Here is a 21,588-nt window from a genome sequence, read left to right on the forward strand (position 1 = left end):
CTGTGCCAGCTTGTAGTAAGAGTTATTTCTGGGGCTAACAGTGCACCAAACCTGCCTGATCCCTCCCTGCTTACCGCATAGCACAGCATCTCCTACCCCCTTCTCCCCTCCCAATATGGGCACTTGCAGCTCAGTAGCCACCTGAATCAAACGGCGTCAAGTCTAAGCACAGTCAATGCCTGAGTGAGGGTGAGTGCTGTGCCATGCACGTGCCACACCTTGCTGTGCATTGGCAGCAGCAGTGATCTCTCACAGGGCTCTCTTTGACAGCAGTGACTATCTGGGGGTGTGGGAGGAATTAGCTGTTGGCAGGGGCTGGTTGGTACCCCTGAGGTGATCTCAGCCCAGCCCAGGACAGCAGGTCAGAGAGGCAGCCACATCAAGACAGAAGAGGGAGGCAGGGACAAGGGAATGGCATGCAGCATGCGGCTGGTTGGTACTTTTTCTCCCCAATGTGCTCTGGGAGCAGGGGGATGGGACTGTCCCTGTTTGTCCCACAAACAAGGACCCTGCCACTGCTTTGTTCAGAAAGATTTTTTTTCAAGCAACCCTTTGTGTCGCCCTCCCGTTCAGCCATGGCAGTGCGTCTGCTTTGTCCTGCCAGCTCAGCCATGGAGTGTTTACAAGCCTCCCTCACCCTTCCAGGCTGTGGTTCAGCTCCATTGACACTGAAGGCAACAGACTCCTCTCTCGGCGTGTGATGAATCAATTACTTCCTCTGACACTCTATTACTATAGCCCTTACATCTCCAGATTGCAGATGAAAAGACAGGCTGAGAAGGGGGACAGGGAAGGGGAGAGGTCTCCTAAGGTCTCCTTCAATTGAGTTGTTGGACATCTGAAGAAATCCCCATCTGCCATATTTAAAGACAGAGAGATGTTTTGCTCCTGAACGGCAGAAAAATCAGAGGGTTTTCACAAAAGAAAACCTAAGAAATCAAATGGGTCAAAAAACTTCAACAGGATGCAGTGGACTTAGATCAATGGTGAGTCAGTCCCCTCTGCTGATGGAGATCCCAGACCTTGTTCCCGCCCATGATTAACAGCCAAACATCAGTATTACCAAAGAGACACTCATTACACCTTCCTTCTCACTGCAAAATAACAATGTAAATGAAACCTCATACCAACACTCACAGAAGAGGAAGGAAGCTGAGCACATGCCTCAAACTCTCGTGCTGCTGGTGGAGAGGGGATACGGGGCGGGGGGGAGGGCACTTCTCCTTGTTGGACATCCATCAACAACCCGAGCTCTGAGGTTTCCCTGGAGGTTTCTAACACGTGGAGCACTTCCCATGCAAACACCCTGCATGCAGCATGGCCCCGGCAGGCACGGGGCTGAGAACAGGGGCTCTCCCACCACAGGGGAATAGTACTGCCTCTCTCAGGAAAGCAGAACTCCACCTCAAAAGATTCCTCACACAGTGTCTTCTGTACTGCTGCAAGAAGGTGGGGGCCGTCACATAACACGAGCAGCCACCCTGCTAGTTTCTGTGCCATTTGTAACAGAACGAAGTCTTTGGCAGAGGATTTCTGCTGTCAGACCCCACTGCTTCAGGCTCTGCTTCTAGGAATTCATTAAACAATATCTCCATGTCTGACCCAGTGTTACTTCAAAATCACACCATACTACTGTACTGTGATTGCTCGCTAAGGCTGCATGTAGATCTCAAGAACTCCTTAGGATTAGCAGTGGGGTGGGGTAAGAAACCAACAGAAAAACCCTAGGTTATTCACTCTTTCTAATGATCTACTGACTAAGCCAGCATGAGGAAGGCTTTCTGTGGTGTGCTCGAACTGATGTGTCAAAGACAGTTGCTTAAACCATCCTAGCTGTGATTAGTGGACCGTGACTACTATTAACTTATAAGGAATTCCAGGATCACCAGACTGTGGTTTGCAACATATTATTACATTGCCATTCAACGGTGGTGTGCAGCCGCTTGATTTAAAGGAAACTGAGAACTTGCCTCAGACTAAAACCTAACCTCCCCCAACTCCTTCAAATATGTTCTATGCTGAGTCCTGGCCAAAAGCAACCACAAATTTCTTCTGTTTTTCAGTCTGCTCTTTGCAGTCTGTTCTTTTTATTTTGCATTCATATTTAATTGCAGAATTCACACCCAGCCAGAAAAGACTGAGAACGAACTGGTTGCCTTCTTCTGCACTCTGACCTGCTCCTGTGTGATGCTGCTGCTCAGCAGCCTTCGGAGGGGAGTGTGCTTTGCACTGTTGCTATCTAGACTGGGTTTTATGCCTGCAGATGCCCAGATCTTCTTTTCTTTATAACACAGGGAATTTTAAGTGATTCACCAAGGCAGGAACAGTGAATCAATAGCAGGGAAGGGGAAGAACGCAAATCTCACAACTCCCAGAAATGATATTTTCTGGGGAGTCTGCCAGTCCCCTGTTACAGCCTGACAATAGGGATTATGTCCATTACAAAGGCTGCAAGTAGCTAAGTCAAACAGTTGCTCATTAAAAGGCTAAACTAGCTCCTATGTAAATCAAGGTAAAATCTCTTGTTTCTTTTACAGGGCTTTGCATCTACTCCTTAATAAAACAAAACAGGATAATTTTTAAGATATCATTCTAGCACTCCCCTTACATTCACTAAACCTTCTAACTCCTGCGTCCAGACAACAAACCCATGATGTAGAAGAGCATTGCTAAGCCCACTGTACAACACAAAAAAAGTGACCAAGACTCATAGTCCCACAGACATTTATTTAGGTTCCTGAGACCTGTTTGGGATGAGGCTCTGTGAAGGGTGTCACCTGGTGTCACATTGTGGGCAGGAGCACTGTTGCAAAGATAGTCAAGGGCCTCAGGCTCTGCTGAAAGCAAGAGCACCTCAACACTGTGGTTATCAGGCATCCCAGTGGTATTGCTCTACTTCTATCCTATGGCATCTGCACTGAGCAGGGTCTGCAAAGATGCAAAGGATTTAGATCTGGAGTATAGCTTAAAGTGTTTGCTCAAAAAAGGCACAGGTTTCTGACACTTTTAGCTGAATTCTGAACCCACTTAATCAGGAATCACCACAGCCAGCCCTGTGCTTGCTCCCACTCCAGATGCTGTGAGGTCCTGTTCCTTCCCTTGCCGGACAGAGAGGCTGACTAAGAAGCGAGTACACCACCACCACTACCAGTTCCTCCTCAACAGCAGGAAGGAGGGGGAGAGGTCTCTGTCTCTAATCCTATTGTTCCCAGTGTCACCAGCTGGCTCTCAATTTGTCATCATACCAACAGGAAACAAGGTGCAAAACGAGATCTGACTCCTATGCACCGGATGTCAGTGAGCTGGCAGGTCATAGGAGACCCCACAAGAGTGTATTTGGGGCCAGCACCTTCTGTGGAGCTCTGGGGCTTAGAGAAGTACAGCCACAGAGCAAACAGAGATGGGAAGCAGAAAAGAAGGATGTCAACAACCTCGAGCTGTTAACTCACTGTCACAGCTAACCCATTCACTGATGTTCCATTTTGGAAGATGAGCTGGGCTTGATGGGAATTATGAACCATACAGCGGATGCTGGATGGAGTTAGAAAACAGTAGAAGCTCATTTGAAGACAAGTTGAGCTGCAGTGTCATGTTACCCAGACTGAATTATTTCCTGTACGTTAGAAATGTTGCTTCTGGCTACCCATGCCACAAATGTATGAGCAAGCAAATGCTTTCCTTAACATCTCATCTTTGCCTTCCCCTCACTGCAAAGTTAAAGCTTGACTCCCCCAGTGCTTCAGGAGACGCAGCTACGCTTTCCCTTACATCCTAGCGAAGAGCCCCTCCAACCCCTGGCATCCTCTAGTGCTCCAAATGTATTTCTCCTTTCTAAGCATTTTGCCAATCACAAGACGAACTGCATTGTTTCTAAAATGTTTACTAATAAGCTAATTATGCATACTTTTCAAAGCATTTACTAATTATCTGTCCATGATTGCTGCCTTGTCTACTCTTAACCTTCACTGATGGAAGGATGGCTTCTCACAATATTACGCTCTTGTTTGAAGGAGATGGCAAGAGAGGCAGGCTGAATGCTGCAGCCCCCAGCTGCCTGGCTGGCTGTGGGTTCTGGGTCTGGATGCAGCTCTCCCTGCCACCTCAGCTCAGAGGAATTTGAGCCAGTGTCTGTGGCTCTCTAGGAAAAATTCAGAGCTGTTTGGTTCCAGTGCCTAGCTTTTTGGAGGCTCAGGAGCTGGCCATGCTTCCATAAGAGGCCTTCAAGCTGCATGTCTCACCCTTTGTGCTGTGGCATGGGAACACCAGCATGTTGCTGCCAGTGTCTCCTGGCCAGCAGTGCTCTGTGAGAGGGGCACTAGGAGCGTGCTGTCTCTCTGGCCAAATCTTGGTTCCCTCTGCCCTTCAGGGTGGGAGCAGACGTGTCTCCTCCTGCCATGCCTGCCCTGTATCCAGCACACATCAGGATCCTGTGCTTGATTCAACTCTCTTGGCACCACTATGGCATTTAGGGGGTCACAGTGACCACTGCATAAATTTCCTTATGATAGTGGCACCAGTTCCTGTTTCTTGAAATCTTCTGGGCTTGGCAGTGGGACCCAAAGTCAAAAGGAAGAGCCTGACTGCAGCTCCATTTCCAATTTGCCACCTCCAGCCTATTTTGGGAATCCCTGGCCCCTCTCCAGAAACCTTCGCCAGCATTTGGCATGTGCCACCAGAGGGGGCTGCGAGCCACGGCAGTGGTCCCCAGCTCCTTCCCAGGCAGGGATCCCACCGACTGCAAACCAGTCACAGCATGTGCTGGAAATGGCTGCAGAAAAATCCCCTGGGCATGGTCTGACTACCAGTTGGGCTTTTTAAAAACACTGTTCCTCTGGAGCAGATGTTATGAGTCAGCTGGAAGGCCTTCTGCTGGCAGAGGAAGAATGAGCACGTCCACTGCAGCCTGGAGGGAGTGTGCCTCTGCTGCATGTGCACTGCCCAGCCTAATCCTCGGGCAGCTCGGCTGAGTAATGTGGCTGGGGGTGGCAGAGTCAGTAGCCAAACGCAGGAGGGAGCTTTTAGTGGTCCAAAGAGAATTCCAGCAGTGGGAGGGTGGCACAAACAGAAAAGGTGGTTGGTCATAAATGCAATGACTCACGCATAGCTGAGGTTTTGTATTTGGATTTTCCAAGCAAGCAGAACAGACAGAACAGCAAAATGGCAATTAAGAAGGAGTGGACAGCTCAGCTACATGACTGCAAAAGCTGGGGGATAGCTGCGTCTGTTGCCCACCTGTTGCAAATGGTTCAGGTCACTCCTATGATCCCAAATAAATCCCAGCATGCACAAAACTGCCCAGCAACCCCCATGCCACACAGAAGTGGAAGCATTTCACCACAGCAGCAGCCTGCTCTTTTCCGCTGGATGCCACTTCCCTGTTCATTGCACAGATACCAATTACGTGGGGTGCAGTACCTGAGCTACAGCTGCACTCGCAGCACAGAGGGGAAGAAAAAACAGCCAGGCACTAGCATGATCATTTCCAAATAGCTTGGCAGACCTTTTATCAGAGCATCAAACTTCCCTTTTGGCTCTGTCATTACTGCTGTGGCCCCACAGCTGCAGGACAGCATGAACAAAGGCCCGGGGCCGTACTCCCTGTCACAGCATGCCCACCCTCCCTGCCACAGGGATCCCTGCTGGTGCACAACAGCCACAACAGCAGGAGGAGGCCACTTTTCTTAACCTACGTGCTCCCAAAGCAAGACACTTCCTTGGAGCACAGATACAGCACTCAAAGAGAGAGGTTCTGGGGCTTCAATTATACCAAATTATTCCTTTCATGATGGTGGTGATAGAGTGCAGTTACTTCCTAATGCAGCTGGACACAGCTGAAAAATAAAAGCCCAGATGTGCCTGCAGAAAACAATAGCAACAAGCAGCACTGAGCAGCCACCTCTGGCTGCCACCTTGGGTGTTCATCCCTGGCCGATGCTTCCACCTTCCAGGCTGCCAAAGCTGTTCTCTGCAGCCAGCTCTTGCTCTCCCATCTAGGCAACACCAGGTTTGTAGGTCCCTCCCAGCCAGCTGCTGGCCGAGGGGAATTCACTGACCTTTCCTCAGAGGTCCCCAGGGTGCCAGGCACCGTACAAAACACAGGAGGAAGTGTCTCCTGTCCCAAAGGGAAAGCTAAAGCAGATACAAGGAAGGCCAGATGCGACACAGTAAAACTGAAAAGACTCTTAGAGACATTTTTGTAGGCTTTCGAATGGGTTTTAGGAATGTAAATGTTATGCTTTATGAGGGAGAAACTTTAGCCTAATAAGGTAAAATGACATGTTGAAAGAAGAAGCAACAGAGGAAGAGGTTATGGTGTTTACCTCTGGCAGCTGGAAGCACAGACTGGCCCCACTGTTGCTTCAATAGCTGCCAGGTAGCCACACCAGAGCAGGGAACCTTGTCTGCCCAGAGATTGAGTGCCTCCATGGAGTCCATCTGCCTGTCACCTTGATGTGAACGTGCTCTATATTAATGATGAGATGTCAAAAGGAGGGCTCTGCCCTGAGACTGTCTTTGATGCTGATCTCCTGCTCCTGTTAAGGTTCACACCTGCAGATACAATGAGGTCTTTTCTTCTTCATAAAAAACCCTCTGACACTCAGATGAGCTTTACCACTAGATGGTCACCTATTATAAATGTATTGTAATGTTATCTAAGCATTAATGCTCAAGTTTTACACAGTGTCCATATTTCCCTCCTTTTGGTTGGTCACTTAAAAAAAAAATCACACTCCTATCCATTTCTTTCAGGCCATGTTTATCATGCACTCTTTTCACTGTTCTGTTATGCTTCCTATCAAGCACTGTCCATTAAGCTCTTTCAAACCCACTCCTATTCAGTGCTGGCTTGAGGGAGCAGGCACCCTAAGTCAGCTTGGCTCTCAGCTCACAGCTGTGGCCAGCAGAAGCTCAATTGCACAGTGGATAAATCATGTTCCACATTAAGAAAGGCTCCCTTGTGCACGTTCCTGCAGAAAGGGAAATGGTGAGACCACACAGCAGCCACTCAGAAGATTGCCACAGTAACTCAGAAAGCAGCAAAGGGATAACCAACACCCTCAGTGCTCAGGGGGTGCACACACGACCTGCACCTTGGGACCAGACAACGCTGTCTCACAGGCAGCAAAACGTGGCAAAAGTTGCACAAGATGCTCAGAGCTACAACTGACATCTTCCTACAGGTGGAGGAAAAGCCTGGTGCCCCTGGGGATTTCTGGCTCTCAGACCAACCTACTTTTGCTTGCCTGAGAGCTTGAAGAGACAGAAGCTGGAGTCTCTCCTGCCCAGTTTGATCCCTGCCCTGCACACAACTGTCCTGACCAACACATATGGCGTACTCTTCAGACTGCAAATAAGGGCCTATACAGCTTTTATTACTGTGAATTTGGGGCAACTGCATTAGCTAGGAGGAGGATGTGCAGTTCAGCCTATGCAAGCAACAATAAAATCTGATAGCAACTATCATTCTCACATCCACTGCAAGGCCTTGTTGTGTTCGTCTATGCCCATGTTAAGCTTTTCTGTACCTTCTGCCTTCTTTATACACAGGCCTGATCCTGCAAAGCGCTAAACACCTTGCACACACAGTGACTTCAGGGAGAGTTCATGGTGTTCAAAGCCTTATTAGCCCAGGCTTTATCTGTAGGGGGTGACAAGATCCCCAATGACATCAATCAGCACACCTTCATTAGAGTTAGAGAAGCTATGCTGATTTATGATAGCTGAGGATCCAGCTCTGCACTTCATAACCTTCAGTACATCATCAAACCCATGCTGAATTCTTTGTTCTCCACAGGACTGATTCTGCAACCCCATAAATGCTTCCCTTGTTCCTTTGTCCTTTTTTTACAAACAGAATTTCCCTCTCCCTATGCAACCCCCTTTTAATCAACAGGACCAGTGTAGCTAGCAGGACTGCTATGTCAGGCCTGTTTTAGGAGACCCTAAGCTCCTTCACACTCAGGCATCCCTATAGCTGGCTATGGATTCCAGATGAAACCCACAGGTTTATATGTCTGCTGAGACCATGTTAATAACTCAGTCTTTTATGTCACTCTTTGATGCCATTAATTATTCTTCACTAGTTGTTAATTGTTTCTGGATCCTTTCTTAGAAGAAAAAGGGAAACAAACAAGCAAACAAAACCACCCTTCCCCCAAGTTTACCAAACATAGCAGAAGAAGTACTATGGGAAGTCAGATCCAGCCCGAAGAGCTCAGATCACCACGCCTCCAGCCTGACACGGCTCGAATCTCTGTCTGGAGCCACAGGGCTCTCTGCCTTACCTCTGCCTAGTTACACATCAGGAAATTGCTCTGCTCTCCCAGCATGGTTTAAAAGAACAGTGAGGCTACCTTGACACAGAAAAACAAGTGGCCTTTTAACCAAAGTCAAGCTCAGGTTGAAAGCCAGTTGGGTCTTGCTTTCAGGTGGTATCAGGCCAAGTAAAGAACTAGAGGTTCATTGCTCAGAGTAGGCTCATCCTATGTGTCCAAAGCAGCATCTTACAATCTCGCAGGCAACACTTGCTCCTTAAAGGCAAGGAGACGCAGCACCGTGGGGGCTCAGGGTGATGCTTGATTACAAGTGGAAGGAAGTACAAGACCCATACCACTAGGCAAAAGCAGGAAGAGGAGGTAACTATGTACTAGAGAGGAAGAGGAAGGCTCTTACTTGCAGTCATGTTTTTCTATTTCGAAGTGAGGGTTGAAGTTGAGGATAATCTTCTGGTTGGATTCAGGGGCGTAGATGACCCATTCACAGTTCTGGTGGGAGGGGTAGTCGTTGGGGTACCCTGGCGAGGTGATGTACCCGGCATCCTTGGAGTTCAGGCGACCCCCGCATGGCTGAGCTGCAGAGACACAGAAGGGAACAAGGCACTGAAACACGTTCTGGGCATCAGGTGTGCACAGCAGGTCTCTCTGGGCCACTGATAGGGGTGGCCTGATAAACACCATTCTCCAGGCCATTGACATCCCTTTGGTACTTTAATATTGATATTAATCTCTGGGCAAGGAGAATTATTCTGCAGAACAAACATACTCCCTTCCCCTCCACCTCCTGCCACACTTACATACCACATTTCACACAGACCAGAAAAGAGAAATGAATACTCTTGCCAAGGCAATTACAGAGCCATAAAGTAAGAGACAGATTGATATCAGATCATCTGGAGCTGCGTCATTTTATCCCTTCTTTTGCCTCCTTTGCAAGTTGCTCTGTGTCAGTCTCCCACAGCTGCCTCAGGAGACACCAGAATTTGGACACTACAGATTCAATCCAGCTGCTGTGCTGTTTCCAGGGAGGGAAACTGAGGCATGTCACGGATGCTGGTGAGCCCAGGCCCACACACACTGTGTAGCAGAGCTAAGGACAGTACCTGTCCTTCCCAGACCCAGCTGGCAGACCCATGAAACCCATTCTCTGTTTTCCGTGCTCTCCCTACCCAGCCAGCCTGCCTGCCCCACCAAATATGTCTCAGCAGACTTGCAAGCTAACCCATCCACTGGAGCTGCAGACACAGATAATCAGCAGCGGTGGTTTTGTGGGACTAGCCCACAAATGGCTGGCAATGGCTGCGTGGTAAGCAGAGGAAGCTCTCTCAGCTTTGGGCTAGAACAGGCCCTAGAGGGTGATTTCGTAATCAAAAAAAACATTTAATCTCATGAATGCTGCAAATCAAATTTATTATTGCATTACTTGCTGGGAGGAAAATCTGCATCACGGGGTCACTTGATAATGCACTACAAATCCCAAAGTCCTTTCTCCATGGGGCCCCCACCGTGTGTCCTGCTTCCCCGACTCCCCTGCCACCCCCTTGTATCAGCACCCAAGCCCACAGGCTGCAGCAGCTGTCCCCTGAAGACAGCATTGCCTCTTCATATCCAGCAAAACACACAAAACCCACCAAAATGGGCAAAACCCAACAAAACTCTAAGTCCCTCCATAGGGCAGGCAGCAGGCATATGGGGTGACCCTGATCCCACACTGTGGAACATCCTCCTCCCTGACAATAAGCACTGGGGTACAATGTGGGATGCAAACTCTCATGGGATGTCCCCACTGTCAGGTTATCCTCACAGCCCTGGAGGACCCCGGACACAGAGGAGGGTGCGAGTGGGTTTTCCCAAGGCTCATGTGTGCACGCCCTGAGATGGAGGCTGCAGCATATCCCACATCCCCAAGGGAGCCAAGACACAGAGAAGCATCACTCTTGATATAGGAGGGTAACCACACATCCCAGCAGCTCCACGAGTGAAGGGTGTGTTCCACAGTGTTCCCCACTGCCTTGGCCCTGAGGGATGTTCTTCTCCCTCCACAGCAGCACTCACTGCAAAGCCCCAGGACCACCCAGGAGAAGCAAAGCAGTGCAGATTGTGTGGCCTCAGCCCCATGCTGTGGGTCTGGCTCTGTTCCTCTGCCATAGGGTTTGCCAGGTCCCAGGGGTGTCCCCTGCCAGGCTGTCACAAGCCAACCAGCTCTTGGGAGGGATGTCCCAGCCCACGTTCCAACTGCCCTCTGGCCAGAGCCAAGGCGAGCAGCAGGAGTCAGGCAGGTCCCCTCAGCAGTAATCCTTTCTGGAAAAAAAGCACTTTGAATAAACAACCTGCTGCCTGCACGCTGCCTGCAGAAAACGCACGTGTCCTGTGCAAAAACAAGGGCAACAGGAGGGCCCTTCATGGACCAGCAAGGCTTCCTTTGCCACAAAAAAAACACTCCTCTTTCCCCATGTTTTTCATGCCCTCTAACACATTCATTCTTCAAAATAAATTTTTTCGCACACACCCAAAGGCAGATCTGCAGCCTTCCCTTTTTCTTAAAATAATCCTGTAAGTATCCTGAAAAATATGAGGGGAAAAAAATGCAGCACTGCCATGAAGAACTGAGAATACCGAAAAACATCTGGTTTTGTTCTACAGGAGAGATTGCTCAACACACAAACATTTACAAACCTACATTCTTGCACAAATATCTTCTCTCAGGAAGGCATATTTGCCCACACATGTGTTTATGTGGGTTTGGAGGGAGGGAGAGAAAGAGACATTCACGTGGAAAGAAGAAATTCACGGACTTGTTGACATCAATGTACAAATAGACGTGTAATTCACGCTTCACTCATGTACGCACTTTCACACCTTCTCATAAAAATTCACACCTCGTTTGCACACATGTCCACCCCCTCCAGCAAAGAAAAATATTCAAGCTGTAGATTATTTTTCTTGGAAAGGGCGAAGCCTCGAAACAATGAAAATACAGTCAATCCTTCCACACCTCGTGATTCCCTCCCCGTCTCTCCAGCTTTCACACACATGCTACCCGCTAGGCTGATACCACCAACATCACCCACCACTCAGAAGTTGCTAGCCCCTTACTCATGCCGGATACCGTGAACACCCTGTGAGCCCCTGCAACTCCACCAGTTGGAGGGGAACTGTCATGTGAGCAGAGGTGTCAGCCTCCAGCTTGCTCCAGCACTTCCCCAACAAATGAACTCAGGAGCAGAAACACAGTTCTACCCTGACCTTGAAACTTCTCCCTTGCCCTGCAAAGCCACATCACAGTTCTGTGGGACCGAGCTAAGGAAAACCCTAGGCTTGATCCTAATTTCACGTCAGCTTGGTGCCCAGATTGGACTGTTGGTTTCAGTGAGAACAGCCTGAGTGAGAGGGGCTGGAGCCCAGTTCTCTACAACTGAGGTCTCTCCACCAAAACAGGACAAGCGGGTGAATTCCCTAAGTGAACAACTCAGGTGTTCCTGGAAATGTCACCATCTTCCTGGAGCAATGAAAGTCTCCCACCTGCAGGAAAGCTTACCAATGTCTTTATGTATTTTTCCTCTCATTCATTCCTACTCAAGAAGGTCCACAGAAATGAAGGGGGCTACTTCAGTACAGCACTGTCTTGCCCACATGGTGGGCAATAGCATACCAGGAACTTGAGGCTTCTTAAGAGTTATCTGAAGAGGCAAAATTACTGTAACATCTCTCTAATTGTTCTGTTGGGCTTTTTCTCTTTTGACTCACAGGTATCTAGCAGGTGAACACCTTCAATGAGAACACAAAAATCTATCACCATGTCCACTGATGGGCAAAGGGTTTGACTCAGCAGTCATGCCAACCACTGTCTTTCTGTATAAAATATGGCCTGCTTTGTATACAGTAGAGGCTCAAGCTTCTATGTATATGGATTCTTACAAGTTGATGCATTGCATCCATGTGAAAGAAAAAAAAAGGTTAGTGGCATGGCTACTGCTCAGTCTGTATGCGTTGGAAGCAAGACGTGTTCCATAGTTAATGGGCTTCAGCAGCTTTTGCCAGCTCTGAATTCACTTATTAAAATTAAAATTAAATTCTGAAGTACAAGCCAAGTCTGCCAGGTGCTTGGGACATCCCGTTGCTCAGTAAGCAAAATGCAGGTGTTGAAAGCAAACTGCTGGGGCCCCTGCCAGTCCACATGGTAGAGGGGCCAGTAGAGTGTTGTGCCAACAATAAGGCCACAGGAGAGAAGCAGAGCTCCTCAAGGGAGGCTAGGGAGGTCAGTACTCCCTGACAGTGTTGGAGTAGACTATGGTCAGGTTGGGAAATCTGCAGACCCCCCTCACCAACGCATAAATTATCCCTGCAACTTCCTCCATGTAGGGCCACCCCAACAGGGGAACTACACTAGAGGATGACAACCAAGCCACAGGGATGGGAAAAGAAGACCTGGAGAAGGTCATGAGGTGCAAAATCCTGCAAACGCTGCATTTTAAGTGTGCAACTCCTGAGTTTCCCATGGAGATGGGTATCAGCAGCTGAGCTCCTCACCCTTTACAAGGGGCAGACACCTCTTTCTCTGCCCTGACCTGCTGGAGACACCCAGGCTGACAAAGTCTCCTCCTGCCTCCCCCAGGCCACAACCAGCAATTGTCACTCAGAGGACCCAAAAATAACAGCCAGGCCCCAGGAACCTTCACCCACACTTGGGGTTTTTCAGCTCTGCAGCTCATCAGGCACATGCTGAAACCTTAGGCTGGGAGCAGGGCATTCTCCTACTTGAATTTCCTGCCGATTAAACCCCTCTGGATTTCCCTCACCCCAGGAGAGCAGGGCTCACTGTTATTGTTGGACCTTCCACACAGAAACTAAAGCCAACTCTGCCTGTAACAAAAATAATCATCACCAGAGAGGCCAGTTTCACAACAAACATACGTACTACAGCCTCTCAGAGCTTGTAGTGTCCAGCACAAAACTACCACGTGTTTTGATCTGCTGAGTTCAGTTTACTTTTGGGATATCATTTAAGGCTACACACAAAAATTAGGGTGTTCTGGATACCTTATAAGCAGCAGCAGCACCGCTGTCTGTGCTGCTTGAAAAGAGCAGCCTTTGAGGACAGCCAAGGAGCAAGGGAGAGAGATGTGGGTGTTCCACAGCAGGCAGATGCACTGCCTAGCCTTGTCACTTCCCTTTCTGGCATGAGGTCCTCCAGCACAACTTCAAGCACAACTTCACACTCCCATTCAACCACTGCAGAAGATTTCCATGTCCCAGGATTCAGCACTGGGCAGAGGAGATTTGCCCTGCAACCCCCTGACGGCACAGCAAAATACAGGCACTGGCATATATGACCCACTTCTCTCAGAGCTGCTGAACTTGGCTCGAGCCTTTGTGCAGGAAACCCATGTTCCAGTTCTGTTAGTCACACAGCTCTTCAAAGATCCAAATTTTTCAAGGTCCATGCGTGTCCAAGCACTCCAAACCCTGGTATGGAGAAGACAAACATCTCTCATCTGCCAAGGATTCATTACCATTAACACTCATCCTGCCTCATTCCCCAAGCTCTGACCCTGGCTGGGCACAGCTGATGTGGCAGGAGCTCTCACCCCCAACCACTTGGCACTTTTGCAGGAGGCAGGAACACAAATATGAACACTCGGACTTAAATCATACAGTTTAACCATTGGCCAAAGAGAGAGACATAGTGCAGAGGAAGCTAACAAGATTAGATGCTTTATCCCTAGTAGCATAGATCATTTTAGCAGAAGTGTGTTTGCTTTGGATTGCAAGATAAAGCTTCAAAGGCTTCCTGAACAAATTAATGGACAAACACACCCAAACAACACAAGGCTCTTACATGCACATTTCATTCCGGAGCACTACCCATATCCACATCTTGAGATTTCACGCAATCAGGGAGAGTCCCCGTACATTTCACTGAGGACTCTTATCAGTTTAACTAAAATTTCATTTAAAAGTAGAGACAGCGAAGTAGAATTTAAAGACTGCTTTTGTGATTTGAACTAGGATTTTGTTGAATTCAAAGTGTCTCAAGTCTGTCATGAGACAAGCTCATAAAACACTGTCTGGGCTTAAGCAAGAAAGGAGCGCGCCAATCCATCAGTTGAGGAATGCAGCCATTTGACTGCTTCCTAAGGCAACTGGGAAGGGATGCAATATATTCATTTTATAGCACTGGACAGAAGTGAAAGGGGAACACCGGAAAGCTCAGCAAATGGAACATTTTAGCTGTAAGCCTTTGCAAAAGGAGATCATTTCAAATTATTTTTAAATAAGAAGGGAATGTTGGAGGGAGGAAGAGAGAGAGAGAGAAGGAGACTTCTGATACCCGCACTTTTCCCCCCATGTTAATCCACAAAAGAATTAAATAGAAACCTTGAAATGGAGACCTACTCAAGCTTCACCATAGAAAATGAAAGGGCCAAATCCTGCATGCAAATCCAGGTAATTTGCTTTGAAATCACTGGAGTTCAGCTTGTTTCTACCCCTGGGGCTCTGGATAGCCACCTTACAGGGTCTGACATCGCTTTGTACCACTTGGGCCAGTGACAACCTTGACCTTTAAATGTCCATCCTGTCCAACCCCTCTCTTATACCTTTGATGAGATTCTACATCCTGCTTATCCACCTTCACTAACTTTATTATTTGTCATCTTATATCAGAGGCAAATGTAATTCCAATAGGGTAACCAACCTAGTAGTGTTAGTCCTTCTATGGATACTTGTACACACAATTCTCCCAGCTTGCCTGTGAATGTAATCTGCAGGTCTGGAATTACAACTCCTCGCTGCTCCAGTAATCATCCCGGAGAGCATGCAAGTGTGTGCACACAAAGGCAAGGGAGGCAGAAAACTGCATTTTGAAGTTGGAGAAATCATGCCTGCCTCTCTGTTAGGCACCCAAGGGCTTGAAATCTCATGGAAACACACTGCCATCTCCCAGGAATAGGTGGCAGCTTTAGGAGACCCTCAAGTTGCAGGTCAGGCAGTTTCTGAGTAAAAATCTCCAGTACTGCAGATTTGGGGAAGCTTGAACCTTCCTGCATGGCAGCCTGCCACCCTACTATAGGCTACATGAGGAAAAAATATGATGGTGAAAATTTGCTGAGCCACCCCCATTAATACTGTCAATAATGAACTCTTTTAAGGGCCACGGAGACAAGAGACATTTCTAGTTGTACACATGGAAAAAACATTCCCCTAGGATTCCTCTCTAAAGAGCTTCAGGCTTGATGAAAGGTGTTCAATGCCTCTGAAATACTAATTAGTAGTATTATTACAAAAATCCCAACAAGAAAAAAAAAGCTTATCTCATCTCTCATCTTCCCCCACACCCTCCCAGCTTCCTCACACCTTTTGAATTCATCTGTCAGGGTCCATTCTGAAACTGAATCCTGTTTTCCCCATCAGGCAGTGGCAGTTTACCCCCGTCTCTTCCCACAGCAGCTGGCAGAGCCTCTCAATCTCACAACACCCCTGGCTTGGCCCTCCCTCCCAGAGGCCCTGTTGGAGCCTCAGAGCACAATGCAGTGCCTTGGCTGCTGAGAGCCCCATGGATGGGACAGGAGGGAAGCAGCCACTCCTGAGCCACTCAGAGAGAGCCCTGCTGCAGGTCCCCCCACGCACGCTGCCAAGCAGTAGTGGCTTTAGCCTTTGGTGCTAGTGGTGAGGCTCAGCAGCAGCTGGATTTGAGCACGCTGTCAAAGTTATTGCACATTCTGGTGAGTGTCTTAAACACATTGTTACCTGCTGAGCACATATTCAGCAGTCAAACAGAAAGAGAGGAAAGCAGCAGTGAGCTTGGGGTGTGCATGAGGGTGAAAGTTGTCAAGGGGCTCTAGGTTTGTGAGGGACGGCACAGCCAAGGGATGGATGCAGAAGTGTGCATGCGTGGCAGCAGCAAGGCAGTCCCCCATGACTGGCGTGGCTCTGTGTGTAAGAGGCAAGGTAGAGATCTCTGTGCCTGTAAAGACAGAGGAGGAACCAGGGAGATGATAAGTGTATGTGTGTCTACACGGACAAGGCGTTTTCCTTCTTCCTCTTTCTGCATGCATCCCTTTAAAAAGGGGAGGGGGGGGGGGGTGTCAAAGGAGCCTTTCAATAAAATGCAAGCAGAATAAAAGGACAGCATCTTCCTAGAAGGGGCATAGAAAAGGGCAGGCATTCAAGCCCTACAGAGACAACACTTCATAGCTACGGGTGACCCACCAGAACAGCTGGACAGATGTCTTGCCTTTGTCTCAAATACACGGGAAGAAATGAGGGCAGGTTTCAAAGACCTGGAGCCCAATACTTTATCTCCGGAGCCCATTTTCTCTGACTCATCAAATATGAGGAGAAGGGAAGAAGTAGTCAGACAGAAAGTCCTTACAGCTATCCACCCCTGCAAGTCATACTTCAGGCTATTTTGCATACCAACCTGTTGCTTGTACCCCTTTTCCCAAACTGCTTGGGAAGAGGTCACTCACCATGGCTGTAGCTGGAGGCCCAGCCTCCTAGCATTACTCTAGCTGTCCTCCCTGAGTCAGGGGCACCGCCTGCACATAGAAAGGGTTACAGATCCAAGTGGTGATTTCGAGTATTTGGCCCCGTGCCTGCTGACCTCGTGCTGACAAACCTCTCCTCCGTGTCTGTGTTTGTGTCTTTTCACTGCACAGGCATCAAGCCTGGCTCAGGATCTGGCCTTCTGAGATTGCGCTTTGGCTCAGGCAGGGAGCAGGCTGACCCTTTGATTCTGAGTGTGATTAAACCCATGCTACTGTAGCGCTAAGCCGTGTGCAACACTGTTAGCAACAGCCTGATTTATGTTGTTGCTAGTATTGCGGTTTCCACCAGGGTGTAGACAGGGATTTCGAAAATAGCCCAGCTACCTCTTTGTCTGTGAGTGTGTATTATAATTAGAAATGTGTCAAAGGGCTGTTACAGAGTGAGGATGGAGCTGGAAATGCTCACACCCCACTTCTGCCCCCACCCCCGTGCTGACACCATCAGCCCCGGCTTGGGTGTGTGCAGGCACATCAGCTTTCCGCACTTCCCGGATTAGACAACTGTATTCCCAAGACCCCAGGGGGGCACGGTGTCGGTGACTTCACAACACAATGGAGAACAAGTTTAACAGCTTCCAGTTTGCTCTCAGGCTGCTGAAATCTGCCCCCACCACCGTGGCTAAATGACAACTTTTCTTCTATTTCGATTTCAGATAGGATCACGGGTCTCAGATGTAGACAATTTATTTTCCTAGCACAGCTGGTCTGTCAGAGGTCATATAATTTGGCAGCAATCCCAGTGCTTAAAAATTAATTTTTCCTTATTAATACAACTGGGGGTCCCACAGGATAGGATCCCAGCCTTATCTGAACCTGACAGCTTCCTAAACCCCATGAAGGATGCTTTTTCCTCTCAAGCTATCTGCAGTACAAGGCCATCACGTCCTGGTGCCTGGCAGCACTGGAGGTTTCTGCTAGGAAACCAACCCGCCCCCCTACTGGGAGAGGAAGTGCTGCCTTCTCCAGCCCAGCAAACTGGGGTACTTTCTCATTTTAACCTTCTAAAGCCACACACAAGGTACCAAACACAGAGAAGAGAAGATACTGTGAAGGAGGATGGGGGCGGCGGGGGGCAAAAGGAGCAGGGCAGGGAGATGGGAAGCGCCTCCAATGGAGCCCTCTGGGACCAATATGCACGCCTGTCACTCCAGACACCACACACCATGGTTTTCTGTAGCAGTAAAAGTAGGAAAACAAAATGCAGCATCCTAACCTGGGTCAGAGCCCCCCCACCGAGCTTGTATCAGTGGCTTTCAGTGATGCTCTGACAACTATCTGAGTTCTAGTCTAAAAAAGCTTTTGTTTCCAGTAAGAGCTGAGTTAACAGCACACAGGCATAAGGCACTACACTCAGTGCCTGTGTGGGTGTGTGCATGTGCATGTTTGTATGTGTGGCCGTGCGCTCGCTTGGCAGCAATTTGTTTTGGTCCCCCTCCCCACCTTGCTACATCTCCCAAGTCACTACTAAAAATAATAGCTCTTAAGTAAACTATTCGGAAGGCTTCAGAGTGAGCTTTGCTCAGAGCTGCATAAACATCATCTGAACGGCTCAGTACTTGGGTCACTCAAATCTGTTACTTTCTTACTTCATTGCTTTTTACGGGGAAATGAAAAACACACAGCCATCCAACCTTCAGATTTATCTTCACAGGTCTCCCACCCACTCTCCTCCATGGTTATCTCAGGGTTTGCTTGGCTACATTCAAATTGGCAGCTGCACTGTTTATCTCTTACTGTAGAAATATTGCATGAGGTTTTTTTCCATGTGGATTATCATATTATTGTCTATTAAAAACGTCTTCCCTCTCTACTAACCTCCCTTAGGGAATCTAAAGAGGGACTTCCATAATGGGGGAAGGCTTTCAGATCCACCAGACTGAAACATAAATCCATCTACCTCTGGCATGTTTCCCTTACTAGGCTGGCTAATTTACTGGAGCTGAGTGTAGCCTGATTGAGGTTTGCATCCCATTACCCCGTACCTTTGCTCGCTTTGCTGGCAATAAAGTCATTTGACCGGATTTGCAGCCACACATCATCATATCGGCAAACCACCGCTGGTGTCGGCCGCAGAGAGACAACTTCCTTGCTGGTTCCAACACCATGTGATGCTCTGCTTAGCCGGGAAAACCCCGCATTCAAATAAACACTGCTTACAGCGCCCGAATGGCCTGAGAGACACGGTTTGCTCACAGACCTCTTCCTAGTTAACAGTCCTGGTGCCGAACTCACTCCAGGAGAGAAGGAGGTGAACGCGTGGACACAGGCACACACTCGGGCTCAGCGGCCACAAGGATCACAACCAGACTGCCCAATGCACCCTCACGAGCCAGCCTCAGGTTACAGCCCGATCTGCCACACCACAAAACCTACTCCAGGAGATCAGACACTGCTTCTGTAACAGGGATCATCTGAAAAGACTGTTGCGCTCAGCAAGGGCCTCCCAGGACACTGCCTTTCTCTTCACCCCATCAAGTGCCTATTCGTTTTCCTGCTTGAACAAAAGATGGGATTTTTTTTTTCTTTCTTTCTTTTATAAGCGTAAGGAAGGAGGGCATGCCAACCGGCAGCTGAATGTTTATCGGCAATATCTGTGCTTCCCACTGCAACAGAGAGGGATTTTCCCAGGCAGCAGAGATTCTCTCACATCCCATTTTCAAGGGGAAGCCGGAGGCCACTCAGCTCCGGGGCAGGAGAAGGCAGAATGCACTCTGCCATCATCTAACGCTGCTCGGGTCAGACCGCAGCTCAGGGCCCTGGGCCATGTCCCGAGGCCCCGACTAACAGGAAGGCAAACCCACAGCTCAGCAGCTGCTGCTGGCTTGGCACTACCGTCCTGCCAGGCAGAAGGAGCCCCGAGAGAGCACTGGATGGCGTTTCTTTTTCCTTCAGAGACTATTCCAGATCGGGACCCTGTTGCCCCCACTAGCGAGACTCAAAGCCAGTGATCGGGGAGCACAGGGCCCATCCTCAGCCTGCCCCACTCCTGTTCCCATGCCGAAGCAACGCAAAGACAGGTTTCATCCCATCACCTCCTAACAGTCCAGCCTAGCTCGTCAGCGAGGAACAGAAAAATACACTCGCGTCCCAAAACTTGCCATGAACCCGCCTTGTCCCGGGACAGCCCAGCGTTTGCAAAGTGCGTGCCGGTCCCGCACGTACCGCGGACAGCCTTTCCTGAGGATGCCGCCGCTAAGCTTCGCCCGCTCCCAGCCCGGCACAGCCCCGGCTCTCTGCTCCCGCCAGATGATTTTAATTTCTCACGTAAAGTTTCCCGAGGTTGCAACTGGCGCGGGGCTGCGGACATTCGGATGCGGGTGTCCGACATGTGGCTGGTCCCTACCGCTTCCCCTTCTTTGGCCGCAGCTCCCAAAAAACCAGCACACAACTTTCCAATGCGGCTCCATCCCCTCGCCCCTTCACGCCGGGCGTTGGGAGCCGCGCGGCGGCAACCTCTGCGCTCCTTGCCGGGGGTGCGCCATCCCCGCCCCGCCACACCATGAGCCGCTCCAAATCCCGTGCTGCGAAAGCTGCGCGGCGCGGCCGATCGCTCATGCATTCCCTAAATTTATTCCCACGCAAAGCATCTATGCGTGAGACCGGGACCGCGCCCGGGAACCCGAAAGTTGGGCGGACGGGGACATCCCTCATCCCTGAGGGCGCCTTACCTGTCTCCGCCGTGCCTCCAGAGCCGGGCAAGCACAGCCCTAGAAATCCCCAGGCGAGAAAAAACGTATCCATCCTCCGGAACAAATTATAAAAATAACCCGAAACCCACAACACAAGACCTGAGGCTGCGGGGCCGGGCTTCGCCTCCCTACCCCGGGCGCGCCGCGCCCCGTGTGGGCGCCCCACTCGCGACCAGCTCCGGCGGGGCTCAGCGAGGGGCGGCGGCGTTCCCCGCGCCGGGGCTGCGGGGCGGGCGGTGCCGGCGGAGCGCCTCTCCCCTAGGGCGACCCGCGGGGCCGGCGCCTCGGCATCCCCCGGGGCGCGGCGGCGGTAGTGCGGGCTGGGGCGCCGTCTGCGCCTCCTCTCCCTCCCCGCCGGCGCCTCGCAGCCTTTTCAGGCAGGGCGGCATGTGGCTGTCAGCGCCGAGCGCCGGCGCCGCCCCCCGCGCCCCCCCGCCCGCCCGCGCACCGCCCCGCGCCCGCGCACCGCGCCGCCCTCCGCGCCCCGCCCCGCCCGCCCGTCCGCCCGCGGGCAGCGCGGCCGCTCCGCAGCGCGGGGGCCGGGGCAGCGCGGGGCACCGAGCGGCCCCGCGGAGCCGGGCGCGTCCCGGCCGCGCTGCCGCGCCGCGGGTGCCGGCCGGACCCGCACGGGCGCTGACGGCCCCGCAGCGCAGGCGGGAACCAAACCCGATGGAAATAACGGCAAAAGAGTCGGCTGTGCGAAGGGAGACACCCAGAAATTGTCGGATGGGGGAGCATCAGGACAAGGATTGTCCCTGCTCGTGGGCTTCCGCCGCTGCCGGCCGAGACCCAGAAGCGCCGAGCGTCGACCAGAGCCGCCTGCCAGAGCGGGGAGCGGCCGCGGGAAGCACACGCTGCCTCGGTCCTGGCACCCGCGCTGCGGTGCAAAGGCTGCCACAAGGGACAAACGCAAACCCCCTCCGGGACTGCACCACAGTTGGCTTCCGCGCTCCAAACCCGTTCGCTCCGAGATGCTCTTTAAAAACACAAGCCGAGAGCAGCGTTCGTATAGTCATCCTAACAGTGCTCGTAAAGTTTGTTCGCCTTTGCCCTGTGAGGGTGGGGAGTCACTAC

The 21,588-nt window shown here is 50.5% G+C and overlaps 1 protein-coding gene across 4 annotated transcripts in view; it reads right to left on the reverse strand.

Annotated features, from left to right (window-relative positions):
- NRP2 (neuropilin 2) overlaps positions 1-20,879 on the reverse strand; it is an 89,021-nt gene extending 68,142 nt beyond the window's left edge. For 2 of the 4 annotated variants that reach the window (XM_066189745.1, XM_066189744.1), the window contains exons 1-2: positions 20,494-20,879; positions 8,674-8,851 (exon numbers count right to left, since the gene is read on the reverse strand). In XM_066189745.1, coding sequence (XP_066045842.1) covers positions 8,674-8,851; positions 20,494-20,566 — 251 coding nt within the window. In that variant the 5' untranslated portion in view covers positions 20,567-20,879. The remainder of the gene's footprint in view (positions 1-8,673; positions 8,852-20,493) is intronic. The other 2 variants (XM_066189747.1, XM_066189746.1) reach the window with 1 other exon arrangement.
- Positions 20,880-21,588: the final 709 nt, after the last annotated feature.

This window comes from Chamaea fasciata, unplaced genomic scaffold (assembly GCF_029207755.1).
Source record: "Chamaea fasciata isolate MVZ Bird 193981 ecotype frontalis unplaced genomic scaffold, bChaFas1.0.hap1 SCAF_8, whole genome shotgun sequence".
NCBI classification, from domain to species: domain Eukaryota; kingdom Metazoa; phylum Chordata; class Aves; order Passeriformes; family Sylviidae; genus Chamaea; species Chamaea fasciata.